At 43.9% G+C, this 24,988-nt stretch overlaps 1 protein-coding gene across 3 annotated transcripts in view; it reads right to left on the bottom strand.

Moving 5' to 3' along the window:
• Positions 1–24,988, bottom strand: part of ntn2 (netrin 2) — a 44,467-nt gene that overhangs the window by 18,656 nt on the left and 823 nt on the right. The window contains exons 1-2 of one of the 3 annotated variants that reach the window (XM_005935521.3): positions 22,928–23,299; positions 11,314–12,568 (exon numbers count right to left, since the gene is read on the bottom strand). In XM_005935521.3, coding sequence (XP_005935583.1) covers positions 11,314–12,364 — 1,051 coding nt within the window. In that variant the 5' untranslated portion in view covers positions 12,365–12,568; positions 22,928–23,299. Of the gene's footprint in view, positions 1–11,313; positions 12,569–18,503; positions 21,996–22,927; positions 23,300–24,988 lie in introns of those variants that run through there. The other 2 variants (XM_042226010.1, XM_042226009.1) reach the window with 2 other exon arrangements.

Consider the following 24,988-nt stretch of genomic DNA (forward strand, 5'->3'; position numbering starts at 1 on the left):
TCAAGGAAATAGATTTCACTACACAATAAATGTTTAGAATAAAACAAAAAGGATGTAGCAACAGAGACTAAGTTAAAACACACTGGGTGAGGGTAAGGCGCAGAGGGGTCAGTTACAGAAACATGTGAAATGTATATTTTCTGTCTTACCCACTCACTCCGTGTATACATGATCATATTTGCGGGGCTACAAGTTTGACACCATCCTCATGCCAGATGGATAAACATGAAGCTAGCGAGAACAGCCTCTTACGAGGGCCAAACACCTAGCCTGGCTCTGACCGGAGGTAACTAAATCTGCCAGCCCTCACTAATTAACACATTATATCTTGTTTGTTTGTAGAGCTATTTCTTGCCCAGGTGCAGTCACTTCATGAGGACACGTCACCACTCTGAAGTTGCTAGGCAAAAAGCCGAGCTACTAAGGTACTACGGCTGTGTATGAATTAAAGAGCATAAAAATGGTACATAACACACCTGCAACACCTGTAACCACAACATGGTACCTTTACACCTTTGTGTTGAGTAAGTAAATAAAAGTTTGTAAGAGCTTTTCACAGACAGTATGTACAAATACATTGTACACAGACACAAAACAGTAAAATAAATAAGAAAATTAAGTAATTAAGTGCCATAATGGGCAATGAAAACAGGTAGTTTATAATCATCATCATCACTACTACTGAATAAAATTTTGTCCAACGTCACTTTTATGTTCTATGTATTCAACCCCTGCTTTTATACGTTTTTAGTGTTTATATAAAGACCAATTAATAATTAATCATCTTTTAAATGACTCTGTCACTCCTTTAAAACAACAATGCTGTTCCAAAGATTTGGGAAATATCAGTTTTTTTTAATTTTCAATTATATAAATAATCTTTTCAGTAATTAAGTTTACTACTGACAAAATAAGAAACCAGTTGTAGAACACGTAACAAAATAAGTTTAAAAGTTCTAAGTTCGTAGAAAATGAGATCTCAGTACCCATTTCAATACAAATATGTAAAGGTGGACTATAAATGATTTAGAAAAATAGAGATTTACGCAAACTGTGTTCAGAAACTACCTTAAAAACGACTTATAAGGGCCTTCCATAACGTCATGTCACAACTACACAGTCCTCATCTTCAACAAAGCCCCCCCCCACTCCACTCCATGACCCTTTACTTCTTTATTTTTTGGTTTGAGCCTGTAGCTCTGTAAAGCTCTTAGCTATACATCTGAAAAAAATACTACAATCAAACTAATGTTTAGTGTTGAATGGATGCAGTACACTTTACCCACTCTTGCCTGATCGGAAAACACTGTTAGCATGTTGCACAGCTAATCTGGCTACTATTTGCACGACCTGAGTATATACGCCTACTCACCAGCGTTGTGTTAGAATACAAAAGGCCAGCAAAAAATGCCTTTAATACTGAGACTGCTACAAGTGGGTATTTTCATGTCTCTTCATGTCCTGTGGTGCAGGCTAAACTCAGTTAGCCCGATTGTACATAAGTGGAAAATAAATAGCCATAATGCAAGTGATTTCAGAAATGGTAACTCTATTATGTGAAAATTTAGTGCAGCATTTCATTCTGTAAGACTCTTTCCTTGCTCTGGGTCCAGTTCTGGTTCAGACGTGTGGCTGAATTCTGGAGTTTTGTTACAAGACAGTGGGTAAGTCTATACTTACAGGATCTGGGCTTATGGCGGGTAACCAAAGTTCTTTTGCTTTACTTTTCCTGTTCTGAGATATCTATTGCAATGGCAGGAGAAGGCCCAGCGCTGTTCCAGATAAGCTGCCACTGCCAAGGCCCCTATTTTATTTAAGGGAAACTTTATAAAACACAGCAAAGACCGTGTTTGTACAACCACTGCAGGATGAGAAATCCGTTTTGTATTTTAAGCTGACACTTGACATGCACATTCTTGAGAGATATGAGACTTAGATGAACTTATAATGATAATGGTATAATGTGTGACCTTTAAGATATATTTCCCAATAATTTACAGATGATTTTGATTTCTCTGCTCCAGCCAAGGTCAGTTCTCCAGTTCTATTAAGTTCAATGATCTGAGCTTTTTGCAATCACTTAAAGGACAACTTCACTGGAGGAGAATCCCTCAAGCGCAAATGTTAAGCAATAAGTACCCCGCATGTGGTGAGCAATACATATCGCTGTCCACACTCAAAGGAAAGCCTGGCACCTGGTTGGGAAAGAGGCCAAGTCCCCCCCCAACCCACCCTCTTGCGGGCCCTGGAAGAAAAAGGGGAGCACATTCCCAGACTGTTTCCCAATTCCATCTGGTTATTATGTTGCCCAATTTGTATGGAATCCTCGAGCTAATGAAAATACTGTTTTATGTATAAATTCATATCAAGGCAGCGCTGTTTGTGTAGAGACCCTGCTGGATTTATTTGCTGTACTTTCATACTCTGGAGAGTCCAAGATCAGAATTAATTCTCAACCCTGGAGAATTATCCAAAATGGAATATGAAGGCAGTGTTAGGGGAGCGGGGCAATTTAATCCTGAACAAAGTTTGAAAAATGAGTTCAAAGCCTTTTAACCCTTAGTCTGCTCTTAGATGGCGAGATGGTTGGTCCCAGGTTTGAGTGGGAAAAACAATATACATCGACTGGTGAGAGACTCCCTGCATGTGTGTGTGTGTATGTGCATGTGAAGATCTAAACAGCCTGTCCAACTTCTTCTAAGGGAAATGTGACAAAGAACACACACGTCACACTGAGTGGCTGGGGCTGCAGGGGTGGAAAGCGGGTGGGGGCATGGAGGTAGGGGTCTGTGATTGTGATCAAGCATCTCAGACACACACACAGCTGTGAGCACTTGTGACCATTAACACCTTGTAGCAGAACATGAAAGCGATGGATCGCGTTTTCTGCCCAGCTGAAGTACCAGCGGACCTCTTATGGCATCCTCTAGATTTACAGCTGTGCAATAAGATCGGCCAACAAAGACCGGACTGAGCTTGGACACGCTTAAGTGTGGAGAATGTAAAAGAAAGCTCCAGAATTTAACCTTTAAATGATTTAGCACGTGTAGCTGCAAAGGATTTAACGACATCCAGACATTTTGTCACAGGAAGAAAGAATTGGAAAAAGTTTAGTATCTGACAATAAAAGAACGACGCAAATGGGGATGGATGCAGAAAAAAAAAAAGTGCAGGAGAAAAATGAACAAATCCTAGAAAATCAGCACTGAAAAAAAAAAAAATTAAAAGCAAGTAGGTGTTTCTATGCTACCTGCATGTGGTTCTTTCCTGCACTTCACACCCTGCGTGCTGTTAACTCAGAGCTACAGCTGCCCCAAAGATCCTGGAATGTTTATGGGTTTGTTTTGAAGTGCCTGCACGCACGCGCGCGCACACACACACACACACACACACACACACACCACCTCCCACCAAAATGCCACCCCCTACCATCATCACCACTGCACACCCTCTCAACCAAATTAGGCTCAGCGGGGATAACTGAACTCTGTTGAAGACCATTTTTCAATTCATTAACACATCAAAGCTTCCGTAGTAGTGCTGTGCATAAAGCCTCATTTTTATCTAAAGGAGGAGGGGGGGAAAAAGGCATTTCAGTATTGGGGGAGGACTTCTGTGGGTGGCGGCAAAGTCAGCAAAGAGTCTGTGATCGCCCCCCAAAGTGAACGATTTTCCTCCGTGGGTCAGTGTCCAATTCGAGGATGCGTAAATCTGGTTTCTCGTGTTGTCGTGGAAATCAAATAACAAACACAGGCTACAGGCTTGGCAAACGGAGGGATGCGGAGACCAAAATAAAGGGAGGGAGGGAGGAGGAGAACCCTTTGGAAAATTTTAGAGCAATGAATTGTTTCACCACACTGTCATCAAACCGAACGGTGCCAAGTGCAAAACTTTCATCTGCGGTTCTTGTTTCGACCCGGTACCTTCCCCCTACACAGTTCGTCATCTTAGGTGATCTGTGTTTTTCAAAACAAGAGGAAATATTTCGAGATCGAGAGGAAAAAAAATTAAACACACACCACACCACCTAATTTCGGTTATTGTGTTGAGATGCCTCTACGAGGAAATGTGCTCCGAAGAGGTTCGTGTGTTGACTCGTCAAGTACGAATGACAAATTGGCCATTAAAGACTCTGCTCAACAACAACAACAAAAAAAATGCGAGCGTGTTTGTGAGTGCACCACCCCTCTTGCATCCACTCCATATCTCCGGGATAAATCTAACCTCGATTTTCCTTCAGGCTGAACAAAAGCCAAGCCGTACGTATACAGTGAGCACAGCCAATTGATTTTGGATGCCTGTGCGAAACACAAATCCCATGGCTAAAATTGGTCCTTGAAAATTGGAGTGCGCTCACACCAACCACCTTTCCCCTCTTGGCCCATGCCACAGTCCAGACTTGCTTGCAGCAGCCCCCCTTGGGTGCTCTCTTCGCCTGGCCAAACAGGCTCTGCTATATGGGCTGCTGCCATCATGTGTGTGTATGTGTGTGTGCCAATGCGTGTGTGTGTGTGTGTGTGTGTGTGTGTGTGTGTTTGGGCCGAGTTCCACCTGGCTGCTCCAGCCACCTGCTCAGGGCACCAAGGGGAACACCCGGTTAATTAGCTCCTTATTATAGCCAAGCCAGTGTACAGTGTGGACACACACACACACACACACACACACCAGTGATAAGTGCCTCAAGAGGTAATAACTGCCCACAAAATAATATGGACTGAGGGTAAAAAAAAAAACAAAAGTCATAAGCAGATGTAAGCTCTGCTGGATCTGTAGACTCTAATGAGTTGTGGACATCAAGCTGAGACAATGACTTAAAGAGTCAGAGCTGAGGACTAACAGGAAATCCGGCTGGGTGCATTACACACTCGGTACAGTATGCAAGAGCTTCTGCCTCTGTAACAAAGCCACATTAACTCCATTTGTTCCCCCACCCCCACCCCACACACACAGACATCTTTCAATTTCAGATATGATACCACGTCTCAGACTTCCCCTCCCTCTGATGGGTTCTGTGGTTAGCCTCACGCCGCTGGCTTAAGAGCAAGCTCTCAGGAGCCCTTTTGAACTTAAGAGTCCCCTTAATACCTCTGCCACCCCTCCTCTCTTTTTACTTTCATAAGACCCCATCTCAAATGCTGGTCGCTCGTCTCTCCTTTGCTCGTTTCCTGCCTTGGCCCTCGCTCTCGTCCACCTTTTTCCTGCATCTCCACTTTCTCTCTCTGGATGGCATCAGGCAGGGAGAGATTTTAACAAGATTAGTCTGGAGGGTTGCCAGGTTGGGGGCCTGGTGTCAGTGAGATTTGAGTCCTTAGCTCTGTTTCCCCTCACTGGTCCACTTCACATCCCTACATCGTTATCTCTGTCCTGCCACTGCCTTTGCTTTCCGTCTCTTACTTGCTCTTTTTTTCCTTGTCACAGTCAATAAGATGCAATCAGGAGAAGCAGCAGAGGATGTTGTGCAATCAAATCATCATGGAGAATCAGTAAGAACCAAGGTAAAGTGCAGCAGTTTTTACTTTTTGCCTTGACTCTTGGCACACACATGCATGATGTAGCCTCTGGGCATTGCACGAGATGCCCTGTTTGGGTTAGAAATAGAAATAGAAAGTGACAGATGGAACATACTGTGAAAATTCACCACCTTGGCCAGAGATGACAGCAGAAATGGTGGAGAACCGTGGCTCAAACCCCAATAGTAGCTGAACATTTGAAGCGGCTTTGGAGTCGTAAAGGTGATGTTTAAATCAGCAGTGAGAAGCAGAGGTAGCCTGACTTACAGATCCGGTCTGTAAGATGTATTCATGGGCTGAACTTCCTCAGTGGAGATGGATGCAGTCTTCTTTTGACTTCACTTCAAATGCAGTACACAAAATGCAAACGATGCCAGCGACTGATTGCTTAGATCAGTCTATTTCCCCACCGTCTGAGTCAGGTATAGACATGAATGAAAACCTGTTAAAAGGGAGCTCATACTAAAACATACTTTCTTTTAATACCCTCTGAAACTTGTTGCCACCAGCAATACCGGCTGGCAGCCAAAATACTACTTCTTTCTTCTTTTTTTCCAGGCAAGAGAACACAAACACTTGCAACAACATATGAAGAGGAAAAACATTACGAAATGACGAATTCAGCAAATAGAAGGAGGAGGCTGATATCAGTGAGGCGAAATAGATGAAATACAAAACAGCAGGCGTGAGTTTGTCCAGGCAGAAGAGGGAACACTGAAGAGTGTGCTACAACGAGGACAGAGAGCAAAGACAACGCTGGAGGTGAAGGGCACCTCAGGAGGTGATTGCTACCATCTGTGGGTGAGAGTTGATGTGGGCCTGGGAAAGCAGGGTGGGCACACACACTGCAGCTCCACCAGTTTGCTTTGGCACCGGGATGAAATGCTACATCACACTTCCAGATTACATGTGGCTCTCACACATGCACAGACGCGAGGAGATTCGTACGCACACTAACGCGCACTCCCTTGGCCTCGGGCAGCCGCGGAGCATCCAGCATTTTAACCCGGCTGACATTAAGCGCTGTTATTTGACACTTTGCTGTCCTGAACGTTTGTTTAACCGCGCTTCATTCTTGCCAGGAAGCCTTTATGGGTGGCTTTGCCGAATGAGAACTGCATCAGTCCCTTGCGGGTTGGCCACGAACCAAAGCTGCAATACTGACAGAGGGAATAAAAGCAAAGAGCAAAGCTTACAGTCAAAGTGACCAAATCCTGCTGTCCTAAAGGGCCTGCTTCAAATTCTTAAAGCGCGCGCACCCCACCAAAACAGAATTCAGAGGTCTAATGTTATGTTTGTTGGCCTCGCCATACCATAACTCTCGTGTCTCACGCTAACTACCCCAGAGGCATGATTTTAAAAACAACATTCTGCGGCTGTGTAATTATTTGAAAGCACAGGAGGTTTCTTTAAAAAAAAAAAAAAAAAAAAAAAATCACTTTCTTTTGCTCACCAACCCCCACGCCCCCTCAACAAGCACACATACAAACAAAAGTAACTGAAGCATCGTTTCCCCCTTTGCCTCCATGGCAAAGGCAGCGGAGGTCACTTAGTGAAATTAGGAAAATGGAACAAACATACATCCTTAGCCATCTATATTTAGCATCTTACTAAGATTCATTTCATAATGGCCTCTACAGTCAGATTATAATAATAATAATTAAAAAAAAAAAAAAGTTCAGCTGACCATGTTGTACCAGTTTAAGGTACCAAGTGCTCTGGTGATGTTAGCTTTTCATTTCAAAATAAAAGCACACAAACGTTGCTCATCTGTGAAATCAGTCGCTGATGCATCTTCACGCATACTGTGCCATGCTTTCATGTGTGGGATGTTTAAGAATGAGGTCATTTCTAACAAGTAAGTTTCTAAAAAGTGTCTTGATGAATCTGCTCCATGACTGGAACGCGGGCCTGACCTCTGCTTGGCCTTGGCGGAGGTGAAGGCGGAGGAGGACGAGGAGGAGGGGTGCTGTGAAAGGATGGAGGCCTATTTTGAAATTCTAATAAGGATTGAATAACCATCTGCCCCTTGTCAGTGAGAGAAATGAAAAGGTGGAAAAAGAGATATAAAAAAAAAAAAAGAGGAAAAAAAAGCGGCGAATTTGCGCTTCTGTGGTCTTTCAGAGTTTCCAGCTCTGAAAGCTTCATCAGAGTAATGGTTCTGAGCATGTGTTGCTGGCCGGCCTCTAGCTTTGACACCACTGCTGGATCACACTGCTCTCCCTAAGAAACCCATCTGTCAATGTCCCCCTAATTCCAGCTAATAGTTTCCAAAAAACATAAGCTGAGCCCACAAAAAGCCACAAGCCCCCTGAAAAGCTTGAGAGGGTTTGTGACAAGACTCGCAAAAATCTGTCCGTTCTGCTTCTCCTTCCTCTTCCGCTGTAAAAGTCACATTTTAATAAGACCACTGTTTCATTAGTGAAGCAGACATGATCTAATAGCATCTACGTATTATATAACAGCTAATAACTTTTTTCAGAGGTAATAACTAATTTGTGGGATTTCCTTCAGGTGATGACATGGCCTGAGGTATAACGAGAGTCTACAGTGAAAAGGTCTTTGACTGATTGGTTGTTTAATTTCAAAATTAAACCCTCTTGTGCAAAAAAAAAAAAAAGAAAAAAGAAAAAAAAAGAAGAATACCATATCATTCATTCCCTCCGTGGACCCAGTGTGTCAAATTTCCTACTCAAAACATTCAACACCATGCCCAAAAGACGTCAGCAGAGCAGAAACACTCGGCTTTCGCTGCTAACCGCAGCTCACCTGCATTTCTGGTAAATCAGACGAAACAGCAGTTCAATCAGTCTTTAAATGACTTCCCTGTTTAATGCATACCAGCGCGCCTGGCTCAACACTGGAAGCAGATCTGGCTCGGTGGGCCACTGGGGGATGGATGGTGTCTGGCCCCGAGCTCGCAGCGTCCCAGCAGTGCTCTGGACTTCCTGCAGGTTGAGTACAAATGAGGGAGAGGAAGGGCTGGAGAATAGAGCAGCTTGTTGTTGCAGCCAAACAGGGCCGAGACGGCTGTGGACCCAGCCAAGAACAGAGAGCTACGAGACCATAAATTATCATCTACTCAGGATGCCACATTGTCGTTGACTCCACAAGAGGGCTCTTCATCTTACGGTGCGACTTTGGCAGATTCAATTTATGGCATGATCTAGTGTCTCATATTTTTAAGTTAACATAAAGTATTTACATTACGAGACCGGCCACGCCAGCAGAAAAGCCTACACTCCATCACAACCACTAACCAAATAGCTCTTATCCATCTGTTTCCTTATTCTCTCCTGTGGCTCGGACGCAGAGCAGATAAATCACAGATTTTTCCATCATGTCTCCCTCAATACAAACAGACACAATCCTTTACGAGGCTGCCCTCTCCGACTACTACAGCAGGGATTTGTAAACCAATGTCTCGAGGCAGGATTCATAGAGAGGGAGGCGGCAGATGGGCGTGTGTGCGCATGGCTTGTGTCTGGAGACGCTATGCGAGTTTGCCAAGAGCACAGACAGAAATCCTGGTGCGGGGCATGTCGAACATTTAGCAAAACCCAAGTTCTGTTGGAGGCGATGTTCACGTTGTGCATGTTAAGATTTAAGTCAAGGCCGATAAGACCAAAACCTTGCACAACATTTAAAAGGAACTTGAAAGGGTAAAAAAAAAAAAAAAAAAAAAAATCAGCCAAGAGGCACATAATTTCTCAAGAGCCGACTCGGCTTCAGTGGCAGGGTGCAAAACAGCTTTTGATGTGGCTCCAAATCTGCCCACTCTGAATTCCTCATTACCCACAAACCACCTCCCAATCAGCTTAACTCCGTCACCCCTGCACGGAGGATCGTGACCTTTCAGACTCTCCCTCCAAACCCAAACAACCCCAGGACCTCTTATGACACCTAAGGGACTCCTCCACTATGTAACTTACCACTCTTACCCCCCCAATCAGTTTGTGTAACGTCTCAAAAAGAAAAGCAAGCAGAGAAATCGACAAGGCACGGCAGCATATTTTTTTCTTAAGGGGCTTTATTTATACACTGAGAAGCCTCTTTAAAAGGCCCTCCTGCTACTTTAAGAATATTTTGGAAGTGGTTTCAGTGGAATAGGCTGTAAAAAAAGAAGAAAAAAAAGCTTGTGGAACGTGAAATTAGGGACAACTGGGACTGGTTTGTTGGCAAATCAGGATGTGTGATCAGGTATAGCGTGCGACTAGCAAAGACCTTTAACTGCCCTGTATCAACACCGGGATTAGGTCATCGTAGTTGGCCCGTGGAGCCGGGCTGTTTAGGCCAGAACTTCTGGGTAAAAGTGACATATCAATCCCACAGAGATGAGATCTACGGAAAGCGGGCGTAACACTTCACAAACGGCTACGGGACATTTGAAAGAGGGCGTGCGCAAAAGTACGAGGGCGAAATCACCCAGGGATTGACAGGATATTGTTACAGAAAGGGGTTAGGTGTATGTGTGCCTGCATCTGTGAGCCGAGAAAGCGAGGGCGTCGAGGAGGAAAAGCCAAAAGTAAGGTTGAAATCTCCCGTGTCAGTTCTAAGTCCAGTCTAAGGCTAGAACGGCCTCGCTTCTCTGGCTCTGTCACTCTCTGTCCCCTTTAAACAGATCTGGCTCTGTTCAATGCTAAATATGAACTCAGGCCAGCTCACAGGGCAATTACAACATGTTAGAAAAATATACTGAGTTTTTCAATGTTCTGCTCCTGTTTCTCCCCCCTCCTTCTCTGGCTGTAATTTTATTTCATAAAGGTTAAAGCAGGGACAGTGGTTTCTAATATGGTTTTATTTTGCTACGCTAACACATTTTTATGACAAGCAAAATTGACCTGAATTGAGTTCAACGTAAGTCTATTCACACCAACAGATATATATATATAAAAACCACCAAAGAAACAGCCACACATTAGAGGATGAATCCTGATAAAAACACTAATGTGACATGTAAGCAAGACCTTTGTACAGCCATAAAATTGGTGTCATAGAAAGGCCTAATCCTATACAAAGGTAATCCACAAATTGCCACAGAAATTGCCATGATTTTTCTTGGCATGCTTTCAGAGCATGTCTGGATGACTTTTACTGAGTGTGTCGTGAGGTGACGGCAAACGCTGCCAAATAACATTCTTGGATGTCTTAGCCGTAGCCGTGTGCCAATGAGTCGAGCTGTTGTCATCCACTGTTTAGACTTGCTTGTGCAAAACAATTTTTTCCTTTTTTAAATAGACAAGTTCAGGATGTAGTTGAGTGCAGTAGCCCTGTTTTTCTCTACTGGAACAGTAAATGCAAGAGGCTGATGAGAAATGAAAGGAACGTATGGGCTTGTGTTTTGAGAGACATTGCCAAAGTTGTCAGCGCACAACTCTTCACCTGTATAAACAACATAATGTTCTGGCAACATCATTAATTACTCTTATGACAGTCAAACACGGGTCTTCCAAGTCATATTTATCCTTTTCTACAGCTCGCTCTTTCTCTGTGTTGCTTCTGTATAAAATCATTTTTGGTGCCCTCTCAGTTCAGCTCACGTCCTGAAAATAACTGTGCCGTGAAAAGACGCAACAAAATAAACAAACATTGAAGACATGCAATCAGAACTTTAGATGCAGCCACTGTTACACTGATTTTTGCGCCACAGTGTTGTTCAAATTCAGACTTTTTTATGATTGTCTGCAACCTCAAGTAATGATCCCATGCAATATCCAGATTATATCCACGAGATATTTAGAGCAGAAAAACTAAAACATTGTTAAAAGCACATAACGGATGACAGATAAGAAGAGAGACTTACGCAGACATTCATTGGCCTCGCGAGCATTGGCCCTCTGCCAAGGTCGGTCATAGTGAAAGGGCTTGCAGCGGTCACATTCAGGTCCCTCCGTGTTGTGTTTGCAGTCACACACCAGTTTACCTTCCTTGTCTTTCAGACAGCGTGAGGCATGGCCGTTGCACTTACACCTCCCGCCCACCTGGAAGTCTCCCACTGCATAGAAATAAGTTGGGAGTGTTGATGTCACTGCCATGGGGTCATCATCCCTCCCTCCAGTGTTGCCTCCGGCCCCTAGTACCAACTCCCGGGGCATCTGCGGCCGGCTAAAGACCACACGGATATCAGTGACGGTGACCCAGTCCTGAAGAACTGGGCTGTTGTCAAAATCTTTACCAGAAGGCCGTCCATCCAGAGTGCTGAAAGCTATAAGCCCTCCAGACAGTGGGTAAAGGTCAGTGTGACCATCTGTGCAAAGAGCTTCCTGCTCATTCTGCTTGGTGATGGTTGCTTTGTTGGGTCGGTTGTACATGCGGCGGCACTGCGAGGAGTAGAACTGGTAGGGCATCCAGCTTTTGCCATAGTCCATGCTTTTGTATATGGCCAGGGACTCGGGTCGTGGTGAACAAAACTGCAGGCTGACGTAGGTAATCTCAAATTTTTTACCCAGCGAAAGGGTGAGAGTCACATTGTACGGAGAGGTGTTCAGATTCTCCGACTGCCAGCAGGTGAGGTTGTGGGCCGAGTTGAGGTCGGTGAGGTAGGAAGCCGGGTGGGCACGGCGAGGGTCGGCTGCGTCACAGATTTGGCATGTGCGTACAGAAGGCCGCTCGTCGCCCCGCTCCACCACGCTACAGGAACGGGAGGGAGGTCGGCCACAAACGCTGGAAACCATCACCTCCTTGCCGAAGGCAGCATTGATAAACTCAGGGATACACCGGCGTGCTGCACCGGTGTCATCATAGCAGGGGTCTGGAGGAGTCTGCTGTCCTGTGAAGGGATTAGCGGCACTGTGGGTGAAGGTTGAGCATGCCAGGAGGCACAGGCCCAGCAGGTACCTCCAAGGTTCCCTCATCCTGCTCAAGGGGCCTGTGTTTGGATGTCTATGTGCAAGGATGAGGGTATGTGTGTTTTCCCAAGTGTGTAAACTGAGTTTCTGTGTCGTTGCACTGATGTGTCAGTGTGTGACTCCCCCCCCGTGAGTGTGTAATTTGTGAGTCAGTGGAAGAAGAGTGTCTGAGCTCAGTGACCCTTCGCTTCAGGCTGACCAGAGCCTTTCCTGTAAGAGAGAGAAATAAACACAAGGGTCAATGCCATCGACATATTTTACCATAACAGGATAGAAAATGGAAAGTGGCATTGATGTACTGCATAAAAAACAAGCAAACAAAAAACCCAATGTTGTGTATCTTTAAAACCAAATTATACTTCCCCTTATAAAGGAAATTAAATAAAATCTTTTACGTTGTACGGCCACAAGTGAATGTTTTCATTGAAAGCCTGTCAAAGGATCAGACAGATGAGGGAATGTGACCATTTAAAGAGAGACATAAGTGGCTGCAAGTAGCTGCATCCTGAATTTCAATGCCGGCCTCTCATTCACTACTCGAGTCCTACGCTATTCAGGTCAAAACTGGCCAAGCCTTCTGGTCATGCTTGAGCAGCATGGCAGAAGTCACCCCATAATCCCTGGTGGTGCGGCAGAGCAGTGAACCGTGTGTGACCCTGGTCAAAGCACTGCTGCAAGCGTTGGTCCTAGAAGGAAAAAAAAAAAAAAAAAAAAAAGATTCTACATACGAAGACCAGGCTGTAGTTACTTGCTAATTTTTGAGGAATTTTACAGGAAATCAACCGTTGCAACGCTATTGTGACACAGTGCTGACCGCAAAGAAGGCAGCGTTGTGTTTATTCGCTGAACCAGAAAATTCACCAAAAGTGATGGGTATTTGAGAAATGAACTCCACTTTAAAAGAACTTAGTCTGTGAGACACTGAGGCCTTTCTAAATCTATGGGTCAAGACAGGTACCTGGCTGGCTTCTTTCATAAGCTGAGTGCTTGACGAGAGGCCTCTTGGTCCCCGAGAAAGATCGAGGGGCACAAGGAGAAAAAGCCCCAGAGCAAAGAAAGCAGACAATAGAAAGAGATGTATATGGCCTGAGGTTTCTTCTTCCTTAATCCCCTTTTTACTTCCCTGGATGTCAAGTCTAGAAGAGCCTCATTTTAAAAGTGACAGCGGAGGGGTTGGGAAGGTACCCCAACCGTTTAAATTCAATTACAATGCATCACACCCACCTCCTTCTACCCGCACACTCTTTCTTATACTACAGAATCGTTCTTCATCTTTGTAGAACAAAAAGCTGCAGCTGTGGCCAATCAAAAAAAAAAAAAAGTCAATTTTTGTGGATTTTGTCCATAGAAATCCTCAAAAAAACCAAAAACCAAAAATAACACCCAAGTGTCCTAATAAATAGGATGTCTCTTCTGTGCTTAAACACTATTCAGCTGATTGTCAAGCAGCATTCAGATGCTTAGATTAATGTGATGAATATCGATATCAATCTCTGTCACGCATTACAGAGTGCAACCTGTGTGGTGTTAATTTTAGCAACATTAAGCAGGTAATTTTTTTAGGTTTAGGTTTTTTATTTTCAGTATGTGTGTGTTATGGATACATGCAGGATAACATTGGATACAGTTTTCACTCTTAAAGAAAAGAAAAGTATGCTGTTAATAATTTTAAAGTAACAGGTACATTTGGAGTATTTAAAACGAAAGGAGATAAAATATCATAGAGGTGTTTTTCTATTTAAACATACAATGTCATAAGGGAAATGCAGTATCTACACAGTATTATAAAAGGGTTGTGGGCTGTATTATAGAGTATCCTAATGCCCCTATCTTAATGTGAAATTACATAGTTTGAGGTGCAAACTGTAGTACATGCATGTTGTGTTTATTTTTTTTACTAATTGGCATTCCAGGAACTAAATCAGTCTTTCATTTTAAAGACCTGATTTAAATCAAATAAAATCCCCAACTCGTCTTTTTGTTCTATTTGGTTTTAACAAGAAGACTTGTCTTTAATATTTGTTTAGCGTTGATTTTAACCATATGCGTAAAAGTTTACATTGCTGTTAATTAATTGTATGTTGTTAAAAATGAAATAAATTTATGTTATTTACTTTTGTTGACTAGACAAAAAAAACAAAACAAAAAAACAACAACAACAACAACAAAAAAACAACTTCAGGTCTGAAACATATGCCTTATTTGAATGACACAAAGTATCACCACCTTTAAATACAGTAACTTAAGCACATTAATTACAATGTAAAAAGATGCACTTTCAAAAATACCTTAAAGGTACTTTAAATTAAAACATACTATGATCTTATACCACAAAACACAGTGTATTTGTCTCTTTCTTTAAACATACCAAATCGTACTCTGTTGTCCTTCTGTACCTACTGTATGTACTGTATGCATCACAACTTCAAATAAAAAGTTCAGAAAAATTACAGAGAACTTTTGGGACATGACAGCATAAGTTGTAGGATTTGGTATAAAGTGATATAGTGGGAAGTTCCCTATATGTGAGTATAGGGAAATACAACCTAACACATCTAAGATGTGAAGCAGACATTCAGAAATAATCTTCTTGGCAAGTTAAAGACCTCAGCATAAGAATAAAAACAGCACATTTCCTCTTACACTATGCACAGTGGATTGAGAGGATGGGTCTGCTCATTAATGACTGGACTAAGAGGTCTTGGCAGGATAGATAAGGACACAGATAGGTTGCATGTGTCTGCGGTCAGGGAGGTTAAAGTGGTTACACAGACGGGAGTTCATCAACCAAACGTACTCCATCAAAAGACCGGTCATGGTAAGGCTGGTGGGCTTGACACTCAATGGGGAGGGCGCAGAGAGGCGGCCGATAGAATTAGCAACTCATTAGCATCCAGGCCGGGCTTCCATCAGCAGCATGCTCATCTGGGAAAATAAACTGTGGGGAGTCTCTGAAGGAGAGAGGAAATAGGAGTGGAAACAAAATAGGAAAAAGGTCTAGAAATTATCACAGGATTGAAGATTTTATGGGCATGTTTAGAAAGAGTTGGTGGGTGGACAGCAGACCAAAGAAAAATAGATGGCATAATCATATATAAGAGTTTTGGTAGGCAAGAAAGGAAAGGGACATGGGAAGGAGAGAAACAGTGAGGGGCACGACAGTGATAAAGCAGAAATGACTGGAGGGAGGGCAAGCAAGGACAGAGATGAATGGGAGCAGTAGGAGAAAGAGGGAAAGTGACAGAGATGGAGGGAGGGAGTTGAGGGAAGGACATAAAAATTGAGAGAGGGTGCAATGGAGGGGAGACAGATTAAGGTAGAGGACTGCACGGGTCTGTGTCTGGACTTTGGATGACTAAATATGGTGCGGCCCATGTGCCTGCCGGGACTCTTGCAGGGTTTGGTGCTGTCAGGCGCGTCTGACAGACGAGCGTGTAGGTTAAACAGAGACGGTACAGTGACACGGCTGTTTAATTCCACTCAGTCCGCCCTCCGAAACAGTTGCCAGCATGCACGAGAGACTTATCTCACTTCCACTAAAATCAGCCTTTTGGTATTTTTAATCTCTGCTATGACATCAGCACTGAGGTGTAGCAGGTTGACCTTTTAAATACTAAGAATCTGTTTCAGCAAAAAGTTATCTGCCTATAGCTTTGGCCGTGTGTTTAACAAGCTATGACTTCCCCTCAGTGGGAAAGATTTAGCCTCTCATTAAATGTGGTTAAAGTAGCAACAGCTGCAGTCCAGTGTCTCCGTCTTTCTGATTAAGACGACGAATCCCACACAGAAATGTTGGGTTAGCAAGGAGAGGCTGCAGCTTTTAAAGAGAAACAAAAAGACTTGCAGATTTGCTTACATTGTTCTAGTAAAGAGATATTCTTATTGTTGTGGGAGAAAATAAAATCATGCATGCAATATTTTTACATTATGATTCCTGCCAAGAGTTAAATGAGATGATTAAAACCACTCTCGTTCAAGTGAGTGTAGCAGTTATTCTGGCTCTGTTTAAGTGTTGGAAAATCTGGCTGCCACGTTGCCCAAGCTCACTAATTAATTACATTTGAGCGTAAAGATGTTACATTTAACCTGAGGGTAATGCATCGCTTCCCATGTTGATCTCCTATAATAGCTATGCTTTTGCATTTCACGTTAAAGTTGGCCTGCTTGCAAACCTACTGGCATCATTTAAGTGAGAAAAAAAGAAGTAATTTTAAATTGATTAGCTGGTCGAAGTGCGGTGATAAATACAAACTGCACATTAGGCAAATTGTCACAACAACATTCCTCTGTGGCATAACGGCGATGAAAATCCTGAATGTGCAAACATGCTTTGATCCCAAATCCTGGGCTGTGGCAGTGTTAAATTATTTGCTTATTAGTAATATAGACTCCTTTGGAAATGAAAGAATGAAAATAATATGGGGCTTTTAGAGTGAAAGCCCTCGCTCTCCCCCTGCATAGCATGTTTTTCCTCGCCATAAAGATTACTCAGGCCATTTGGCAGTCGGAACAGATCCAGCGGTTTAAAAATCAAACCAGTGAGCCCAATTAAGGAAGGCTGATGATGAGGGGCAATGGGAAAGGAAATTAGATTAAAGAGATGTGGGCGACGAATAGAGGGAGCAGAAATCCAGGAAGACAGACGAGAGAGAAAGGGAGGAAGAGAAGAACAGGAAGATGACAGGGTGGTCTGGTGGTTTCAGCGGAGACATTCCAGGGAACGTTTTTTCAGCTTCTCACTGTCACCGGGAGATCATCCCATGTTGAGTTGTCTCTCTTTCAAGCGTGGGCGCCTCTGTCAGAGTTCACAGATTAGGAAAACAGAAGTGGCTGAGAGGCTTTATTTGGCTTGGGTGAAGAGGAGGGCGCCAGGGGAGGTGAGGATAGGAGAGGGACCAGCTGAGCCACTTTGTATCCCAACTGGGAGCCGTTCCTGCTGTTCTGGAGCGACGGTGTGCTGGCTGCACTCAAAGTGGGACTGAATGGAGGCCTTCTGCGACGACCGTCTCAGATGACAGCAAGCTGGGGTCCAAATTGGTACCCTGCTAACCCTCCAGCCTGCTGTATAGTAATCCCTAATGGGGTTATTACCGGCTGCCCGGAATCATGATGGGATTTTTAATAGGCTAACAACAGGGCTACCTCCATTCTCATTATCAGCATGGAAAGATACACTGTATGAATATTACACCGCTGAACAGGAAAGCAACAGGAATCCCCTACATCTACTCCATCCCCTCAATCTTATCCATTTATCAACTACTAGTGTTCTATTTCAGATATCAGGAAGTAGTCACGTTTCACAAGGTTTATTTTAGCTTTTGTGCCACACCTATAAATTATTAATTGATGCCATTTATGAGAGAATAACATAAATTTATATATTTGAGAAAATTGAACCGGCCATAAATGACAGTTCTGATTAATCATGAATCACATCCCTGTCCACTTTGCACCCACAGACAAACACACACACACACACACACACACACACACACACACACACACACACACACACACACACACACACACACACACCTGAAAGATAAACAAACTTGTCCAGACCAATCAACATGACTGACAGGTTTCAGGTAACAGGGGTCAGATATTATCAGCCTGAATCCCACTTAGTGATGTCCATCTCCACGGTCATGAAGATCCTACCATTGGTGTGTGTGTGTGTGTTTGTGTGTAAGTTTGTGAGGGTGAAGGAAAGTCTGAGTACCTCACTAGCATTCATTAGGCACTGAAGAGGCAGGGGGAGGGCTGAGGAAAGAGGGGTGTAACCTCTCACAGCTGAGGGCGTCATTAGCACGGGGATCACTAACAAATTTTTAAAGCCTGCTTATGTCTCAGGTGGGGTGTGTGTGTGTGTGTGTGTGTGTGTGTGTGTGTGTGTGTGTGTGTGTGTGTGTGTGTGTGTGTGTGTGTGTGTGTCAAGTCCTCCAATTCCAACCTTCAAAACTACTCACCATCACCTTACTGCTATATCAAACTCCTGTAGCTAAACCCGAGTCCATGAGATAGTACTGGCTGTTTCTGGGATAACACAAAGCTGTTTCAAAGTGTCTGTGTGGCTCGAGACGCAGCAGGCAGATCCACAGAAGATCATAAAACATCCAAGTGAAAAAAAAAAAATCTCTACCTTTCTATCTGACAGAAAGAGACACCACAGGGAGAAACCCTGAACGCCCAGCAGAGGAATGCAGCAGCTTCTCTGGCCCAGCCCACACCGCCGGCCCCGAGTCTGACAGCAGTTCTTTAAATCAACAGAACCTGATCCAGAACCAAACAGGAGGAGAGACGACAGACAGAGAAGTTAAGACGGCTCTCACAGACTCTGGACGGGAAGCTGTACTGAGCTGCTGATCCTTGTATTTAGTGGAAAAAGTCCCGAAAATTGCTGATATGACACCTTGTTGTATATTTTTGTCTGTTAAAAAGAGGGTTCAGTGAGGTGAGCCTGCTCTCGGTGAGAAAACGAGAAGCGTAAGGGAGTGGAGAGGACATGAGCAGGCAGAAAGTTTTAGGCATTACTCATGAATTTACACGGGATTAAAGAGGGTTAAACTGTGAGAACAGAAACAGGCAAAAATACACATCAAATGAATACACAAGACCTTTGGTTTTAGTTGTTTTTCCAACTTAGAGCCTCCACACATCCGACTCATGTGTTTTCTGCTTCACTTTTAAATGTGACTGCACGCATAAAAAGCGAGAAGAAAACACAGTAAGTAGGGTGAAGACGAGTATGAGCTCTACAGTTAAAAAAAATATAATAAAATATGATGCATTTAAATAATTTCTTTTTTAGTTTTGACCTTTTTTTAAAAAACATTTAGTCAGTGACACAAACCAAACATCTGTGGTAAAATAACTGATTTTAAGACTAAATCCTACAGAAAGGTCAACCTTAAATCACACTGCAAAATAAAGTATCTGAGTTAGCAGTTACAAACTCTGAATCTATTTGAGTCACAGCCAAATGGATCATGGATCATTCTGAACATAAGTATGTTGTGTTACAGGATGTGGAACTATTTTCTTGAAAAAAAAAAAAAAAAAATCTCCATGAAGCTCCCACGAGGAACAACTTTTCTTCTGGATTTTTAGCTGACAGGGTAAAAGTTTGGAGTACAAGGACCGGCGTCCAAAAATTTATAGCCACCTATGTCACGCTGTGATCTGTTTTCAAATACAAGAAATATTTCCCCTACATGTGCTGTCAAGATGAGCTTGAGAGAGAGAGAGGGCAAAAAAGATGGATCATATCCTCGGACCACGATGGCGGGCAGACTAACAAATTCCTTTAACAGTGGATGAAAGCTATCAAGTAGCAGGATTACAGCGATAATACAGACATGTGAGAAATGCTGAACTTCCCAAAGTGTGGTGTTTTCAGGAAGCGGTTGGACTGGAGGGCTGCCCTACGGAACATTTCCCATGGACATAAGCACAACCCAGACCGCAGCTTGAGAGGCAGGTGAGCCGTTTCTGGGTATGAGAGGAAGTAACTCGTTCAGAGGCATGGAAGGATTTAAGGAGAAGAGAGGTGAACGCTCCTTTAAAACCCTTTGAAGGTTGGCTGCGGTAGGCAGAGCCGCGGTTTTCCCAAAAAGCCCCCCTAACAGGAAAACCGGTCTCTTTTCCTCTTTTTTTTTTTTCCATTGCATAAGAGCAACCTCTACCCCACCACAGCCAAAAGCACGGACCTACTTTGAACTCCAAAGGGGGTGCAAATCGTTTTACTAAGTCCTTGAAATACTCCGAAGGTTGCGTTCATTGACAAACAAGTCATATTTACAAGACACTTTATCGGATGCCAAAGCTTGTGACTCAGACAAGCCTGCTTCACCTCTTCCTGTTCTTTCCTCTCCATCTTTATTCATTCTCCCTTGAGGGCGATGTTACTACACCCCAGGGGGATTTCTGTAGGGGAGTTGCCCACAGGTCAGAGGTCAGAGTGTAAAGGCACTAACACTTTTCCATCACTATGGATCTGTCTGTGTGTATCCAAGTCAGATAAGTATACTGATAGGAAATAAGTGGGGCCAGATATACGCATGTGGACCTCACACACACACACGCATGTATACACATCACTCTGCATCTGGATGAAATCTGCAGCTAGCAAACGCAGGCCTAGCGTTTGCTGGTGCAGGAAGTGGTGGGATAAAATGTGAATCTCTGCCTCTGGGTCCTCTTCCCACAGCGAGAGCCATCTTGGGTATCACGCTGATGAATGATGGGTATTTTAACAGAGAAGGTAAGCAAGTACAAACACCTAATTTGTCACTCAGAGAGATATCACACAGGCAATTTAGTCAGCAGTCAAGATAGTATTTCAACTTCATTCTCACCTCTGAAGTGGAGACAGATGCTGCCTGAGTGAGTGCATGTAATGTGGGTACTCTGTCACACCACATTCAGCTCATGGGCTGCATATAAATGCAAGGTTGGAAACAGAATATATCAATTCTTCATGGATTGAAATCAAACTCTAATTCTTGGATCTTGTGTTTTATCCCTGTAGCTACCAGAATCTGATATGATAGCTCCTGACAAACAGCTGCATCGCGAGTTCAATGATAGCCTCTCCCACAGGCTCGTGGTTGAGCAGACCTTATTAATTAATCAGCCTGCACAGTTTATTCGAATGCTTGACTCAAGGGGGATGAAGTTACACACAGTAAAAACAGAGCAGTGTATGCGACTAGGAGAAACAGATATAGCATTACTTTCCCGCTCTCGTCAAACTGCTGAAGCCACAGAAGGAAAAATATAGTGGAAGTGTTGACTTTACTCGCTCAGGTGGACGGAGCCAAGATCCAGAGGAATCCTGCTCTTCAAGGCAGAAGAAAACAGTCTGCTTATGTTACTGCAGCTTTAACCATCCCCATCCAGCCGCACTTTAAGGAGTTAATAAAAATCTGTACTATGTTGCTCTGGATTAGCCTCCACATCATGTGCCTTCAGCTGCTCCTGGCTCTACCTCCCTCGCTCTGTCACTGATGGAAGCAGGGTGTGATGCAATTAAATAATGATGATTAATTTGCAAAAACAGGGAAGCGGTGGCTGCACTCCAGATGAACAGCCCTTCGCTTCAGATGCATTCAACTCCCCCTGCTTTCCTCTGGCTTCAACTTGACATTTCACATTCTTTCTGACCTTGGCGAGCGGCAAGGTTTCAGAGGCCCTCATCGTGCACCGATTCCAGGCGTTTGCGGCGAGAGTGAGAAGTAGGTCAAGTGGCTGACACTGTTTCAGAGCGCAATAGGGGGATACTTTAAGTCTATTGAAGCAGTTAAGATAAGCCATCGGTATGGGATTCTCGCTTTCGCTTCCAGGCTTGTACCTGCTTGAGAGCAGAGAAGTGGATGAGCTCAGGGAGGGTGAACCTCATCAGTATTGTAAAGGCTATTGTTTCCCCATCACACCCTGACAGGAAGTGTACTTAAGTGCAAAAATGTATTATCATCATTTGCTATTTAGAGTTTAGAGCACAGGTATCAAATTAATTTTACATCATGGACCACATACACGTTACTTTGATCTTATGTGGGCCGTACCAGTGAAACTCCCCTTTCTGTCAGTGTGCAGAAGCTTAACTACACATTTAAACCCAGAGAGATTTTAATATAAAAAAAAGAAAGTCAAATTTCAACAGCATTTCTAAATGATAAAGAAATGCTGCTGCAGTAAATGTATGAAATCTGTCAGCACAACTCTTTGGGCTTAAATTCTGTGTAGCAGTAATGTTTAAAATGATAGAAATCTATTATTTATTTACTTTGGGGTAGTATGAATGGTAATGGGGAAGGTCTGGATCGGTAGAAAAAAAAAAGGCTTCAAAACTAGTAAAAGGACGGTTAAAAGTCATATATTCATGTCCTCCTACACATTTTCCATCAAGTGGGCCGGATTGGAGTCTTGGGCGGCCGATTCTTGCCCCTGGGACTTATGTTTGCCAACCCTGATTTAGACAGATTTTCCTGACCTTTAATAATAAAGACAAGTTATTTCTCCAAACGAGCTACTGTGTCTTAATTTAAACATTTTTAATGCATAAATGTCCCTTTTTTTTAAACCACAAGTTGCACGTGGTGGCGTCGAACGGAAAAGGGGGTAATATTAGAAGCGGCCAATGCACCGATTACGCGCCAGTGCCCGAACCTGGAAGCTGTTGCATGCAAGCTGGCTTTCATATAGCTCGCCTCTGGCACCTCGGCACGGGCTGACATTGTAGTTTTGCCTTTGCGGCGACACGTGAGCCAGGTGTAAACCGTGGAGGCTGACACCTGTTCGTGATGTCCGCCGCTCTGATCCAGCGCGTCCCGGTGATTCAGCAACCCGAAACTTACACGACCTCAGTCTGTAATGCGGTAATAACAGTCATTGCCTGCGTTTAAAACAAATAGCAGGTTTGGACAGCCCGTCACAGCGAGCGCCGTGAGTCACTTACTAGGAAAATAAGCGGTGCGTAAAATTGAGATCTGCTCTCCGCAGAGACGCGCACACGCCGGGTGTGTGGAACAAACAGGCACGGTGAGCCGCAAATTATAAACTTACCCCAGTGTCACAAGACGGTAGAGCCGCTGACTTCGTACTTTTAAAAGACGTCCTACAAGCGAGAGATCCACCTTAGCATCAAGCTTCGTGCTCCGTCAAAAACCGTCCTCTCCAAACGAGGGGGAAAAAGTGAGGCGTACTTTCTCACGTTCGTCTCCTTTTAAAAAAATAGTTAAGCACAAGTGAGAAGATAGCGGCGGGAGGAGAGATGAACCACCGAACTCATCCCCGTCCGAAGCTCAGAGCGACTGAAGAGCGTCCAGTACATCCATATGTAAAGAGAGCCCGGGTTAGGCTACTCCCCGTTAAAATCAAACCCAGATTTCCCCCAAAACCAAGAGAGAAAGAGCGCACCCGAGAGAGAGTGTGGGTGTGAGAGAGTGTGGGTGTGTGTGTGTGTGAGAGAGAGATCTGCATGTCCAATAGCGCACAGTATTTGGATAACTTAAGTTTCATTTTTCCTGTAATTTGAAGAGGCGCCCAATTAATAAAAGAAATAAATATGCGCGAAGAAAAACACTACTTATATCATTTGATTTCATTCCACGGTCTCACTTTTACAACAAATACATCTCCGCCACTTTACGGACCGGCAGTTACTCTGCTGCCTGCTCTAAACGCTACGTGCTGGGCTGTGTTCACAGGCAGCCATATGGAGGTCGTAATGAGCGCACAACGCTGAACTTGTTGAAACAGAGTCAGGGGTTAGCGGGGGCCAAACAAACAAGAGGCAGATGCAGAATGTTGTGATTTATTAATCCCAATAATAGTCCAGCACACGCGGGATTTATTTGCGTCGAGGCACCGACTTTCCCTCCCTTTATTAATAATAGTAACATGGAATCAAACACACCAGGACTGCCTGTTGTGCGCTTGTGTAAAAAGAGGCTCGTTCTGGCAGAGAAAATGTGGACCTGCGCCCTCGGCTATGACAGCATCGCATTAACTCATTAACTGCCTTCATGTGACTTTAAAGAGCATGCGGTCTGTCGTGATGAGTGCTGGCAATTTTATACAGCCCGTCTGGGGAGCGCGTGCCCAAAGGCGCACTGGGGGAGCAAATGGATTTTCGGGGATTTGAGAATTAAAGCAGGTATCGCAGACGTAGGTAACGGCAATTAGAGCCGCTGACGTTTATCACAAAACGGCCAAATAAAATAGGCCGTGTCGGGACTTCTGGGCAGAGTTCATTTAATGTAAGCACAGAGGATAACTTGTCACACGTGTAAAACCAGCCCGGCAGAACCGCGAGGACGGGCCGCAGTTCACTTCATAATTCCAGGTAATTTATAGGCGACAGCTCGCGTGTTGCTCTACGTGTTATTGCAGGTGCAGCCTGCCTACCGGTGGGTAGGCCGGTCATTAGTATCGCGGTCGATCAAATCCCGAGAACCTCCTGGCCCGCTGTAAGCTGATCAACATTCCTCCTGTAGGCGATTTACTGTACCATCCTCTGGGGGGAACAGCACAGCACGGCATGGCCCAGCTTGGCCTGGCCCGGGCCCGGAACCGCGCTGCCTTCATCCAGTAATTCATCTCAAACAAAGACCGTTCAAACACGAATTCAAAGCCGCGGATAATTAAAATTAATAGGCATTAACCCCCAACCCCGTGCGCGTGCGTTACGCCCACGGAGCACACCTGCAGCCAATACTAATTAACAGTATCAGTGAACACAATGAGACACGGAGAGGGGGGAAAAGGAAATTACTCAAATCAGTTAATGGATTTAAACACAAAGGGGAAAACGGCTCAGAAAGTGGGCTAAAATTAATGAAGTCTGATGAAAGTAAGTGACGAGCAAGGGCAAGCATACAGGGGAGCCGTGCAGTGGAGACAGAGTATTGGGATTTTTCGATTTGCTTCCAGAAAACTTAAAACACAAAGGTTTATCTGACTCCTTTTGTTCAGCGATTAATACTTTATTTATTTATATAAGAGCAATTTAGTTCTTAATCTCAGGTGGTTTGTCTCCACTCTTTCCAAATAACTCTCCAAGAGTTAAGCTTCTAAATGGGATCTTGTAGTAAATCTTAATATTTCGGATGCATTTCTATCCCA

This window comes from Haplochromis burtoni, unplaced genomic scaffold, assembly GCF_018398535.1.
Source record: "Haplochromis burtoni strain Fernald_Lab_line unplaced genomic scaffold, NCSU_Asbu1 Contig_192, whole genome shotgun sequence".
Taxonomy (NCBI): domain Eukaryota; kingdom Metazoa; phylum Chordata; class Actinopteri; order Cichliformes; family Cichlidae; genus Haplochromis; species Haplochromis burtoni.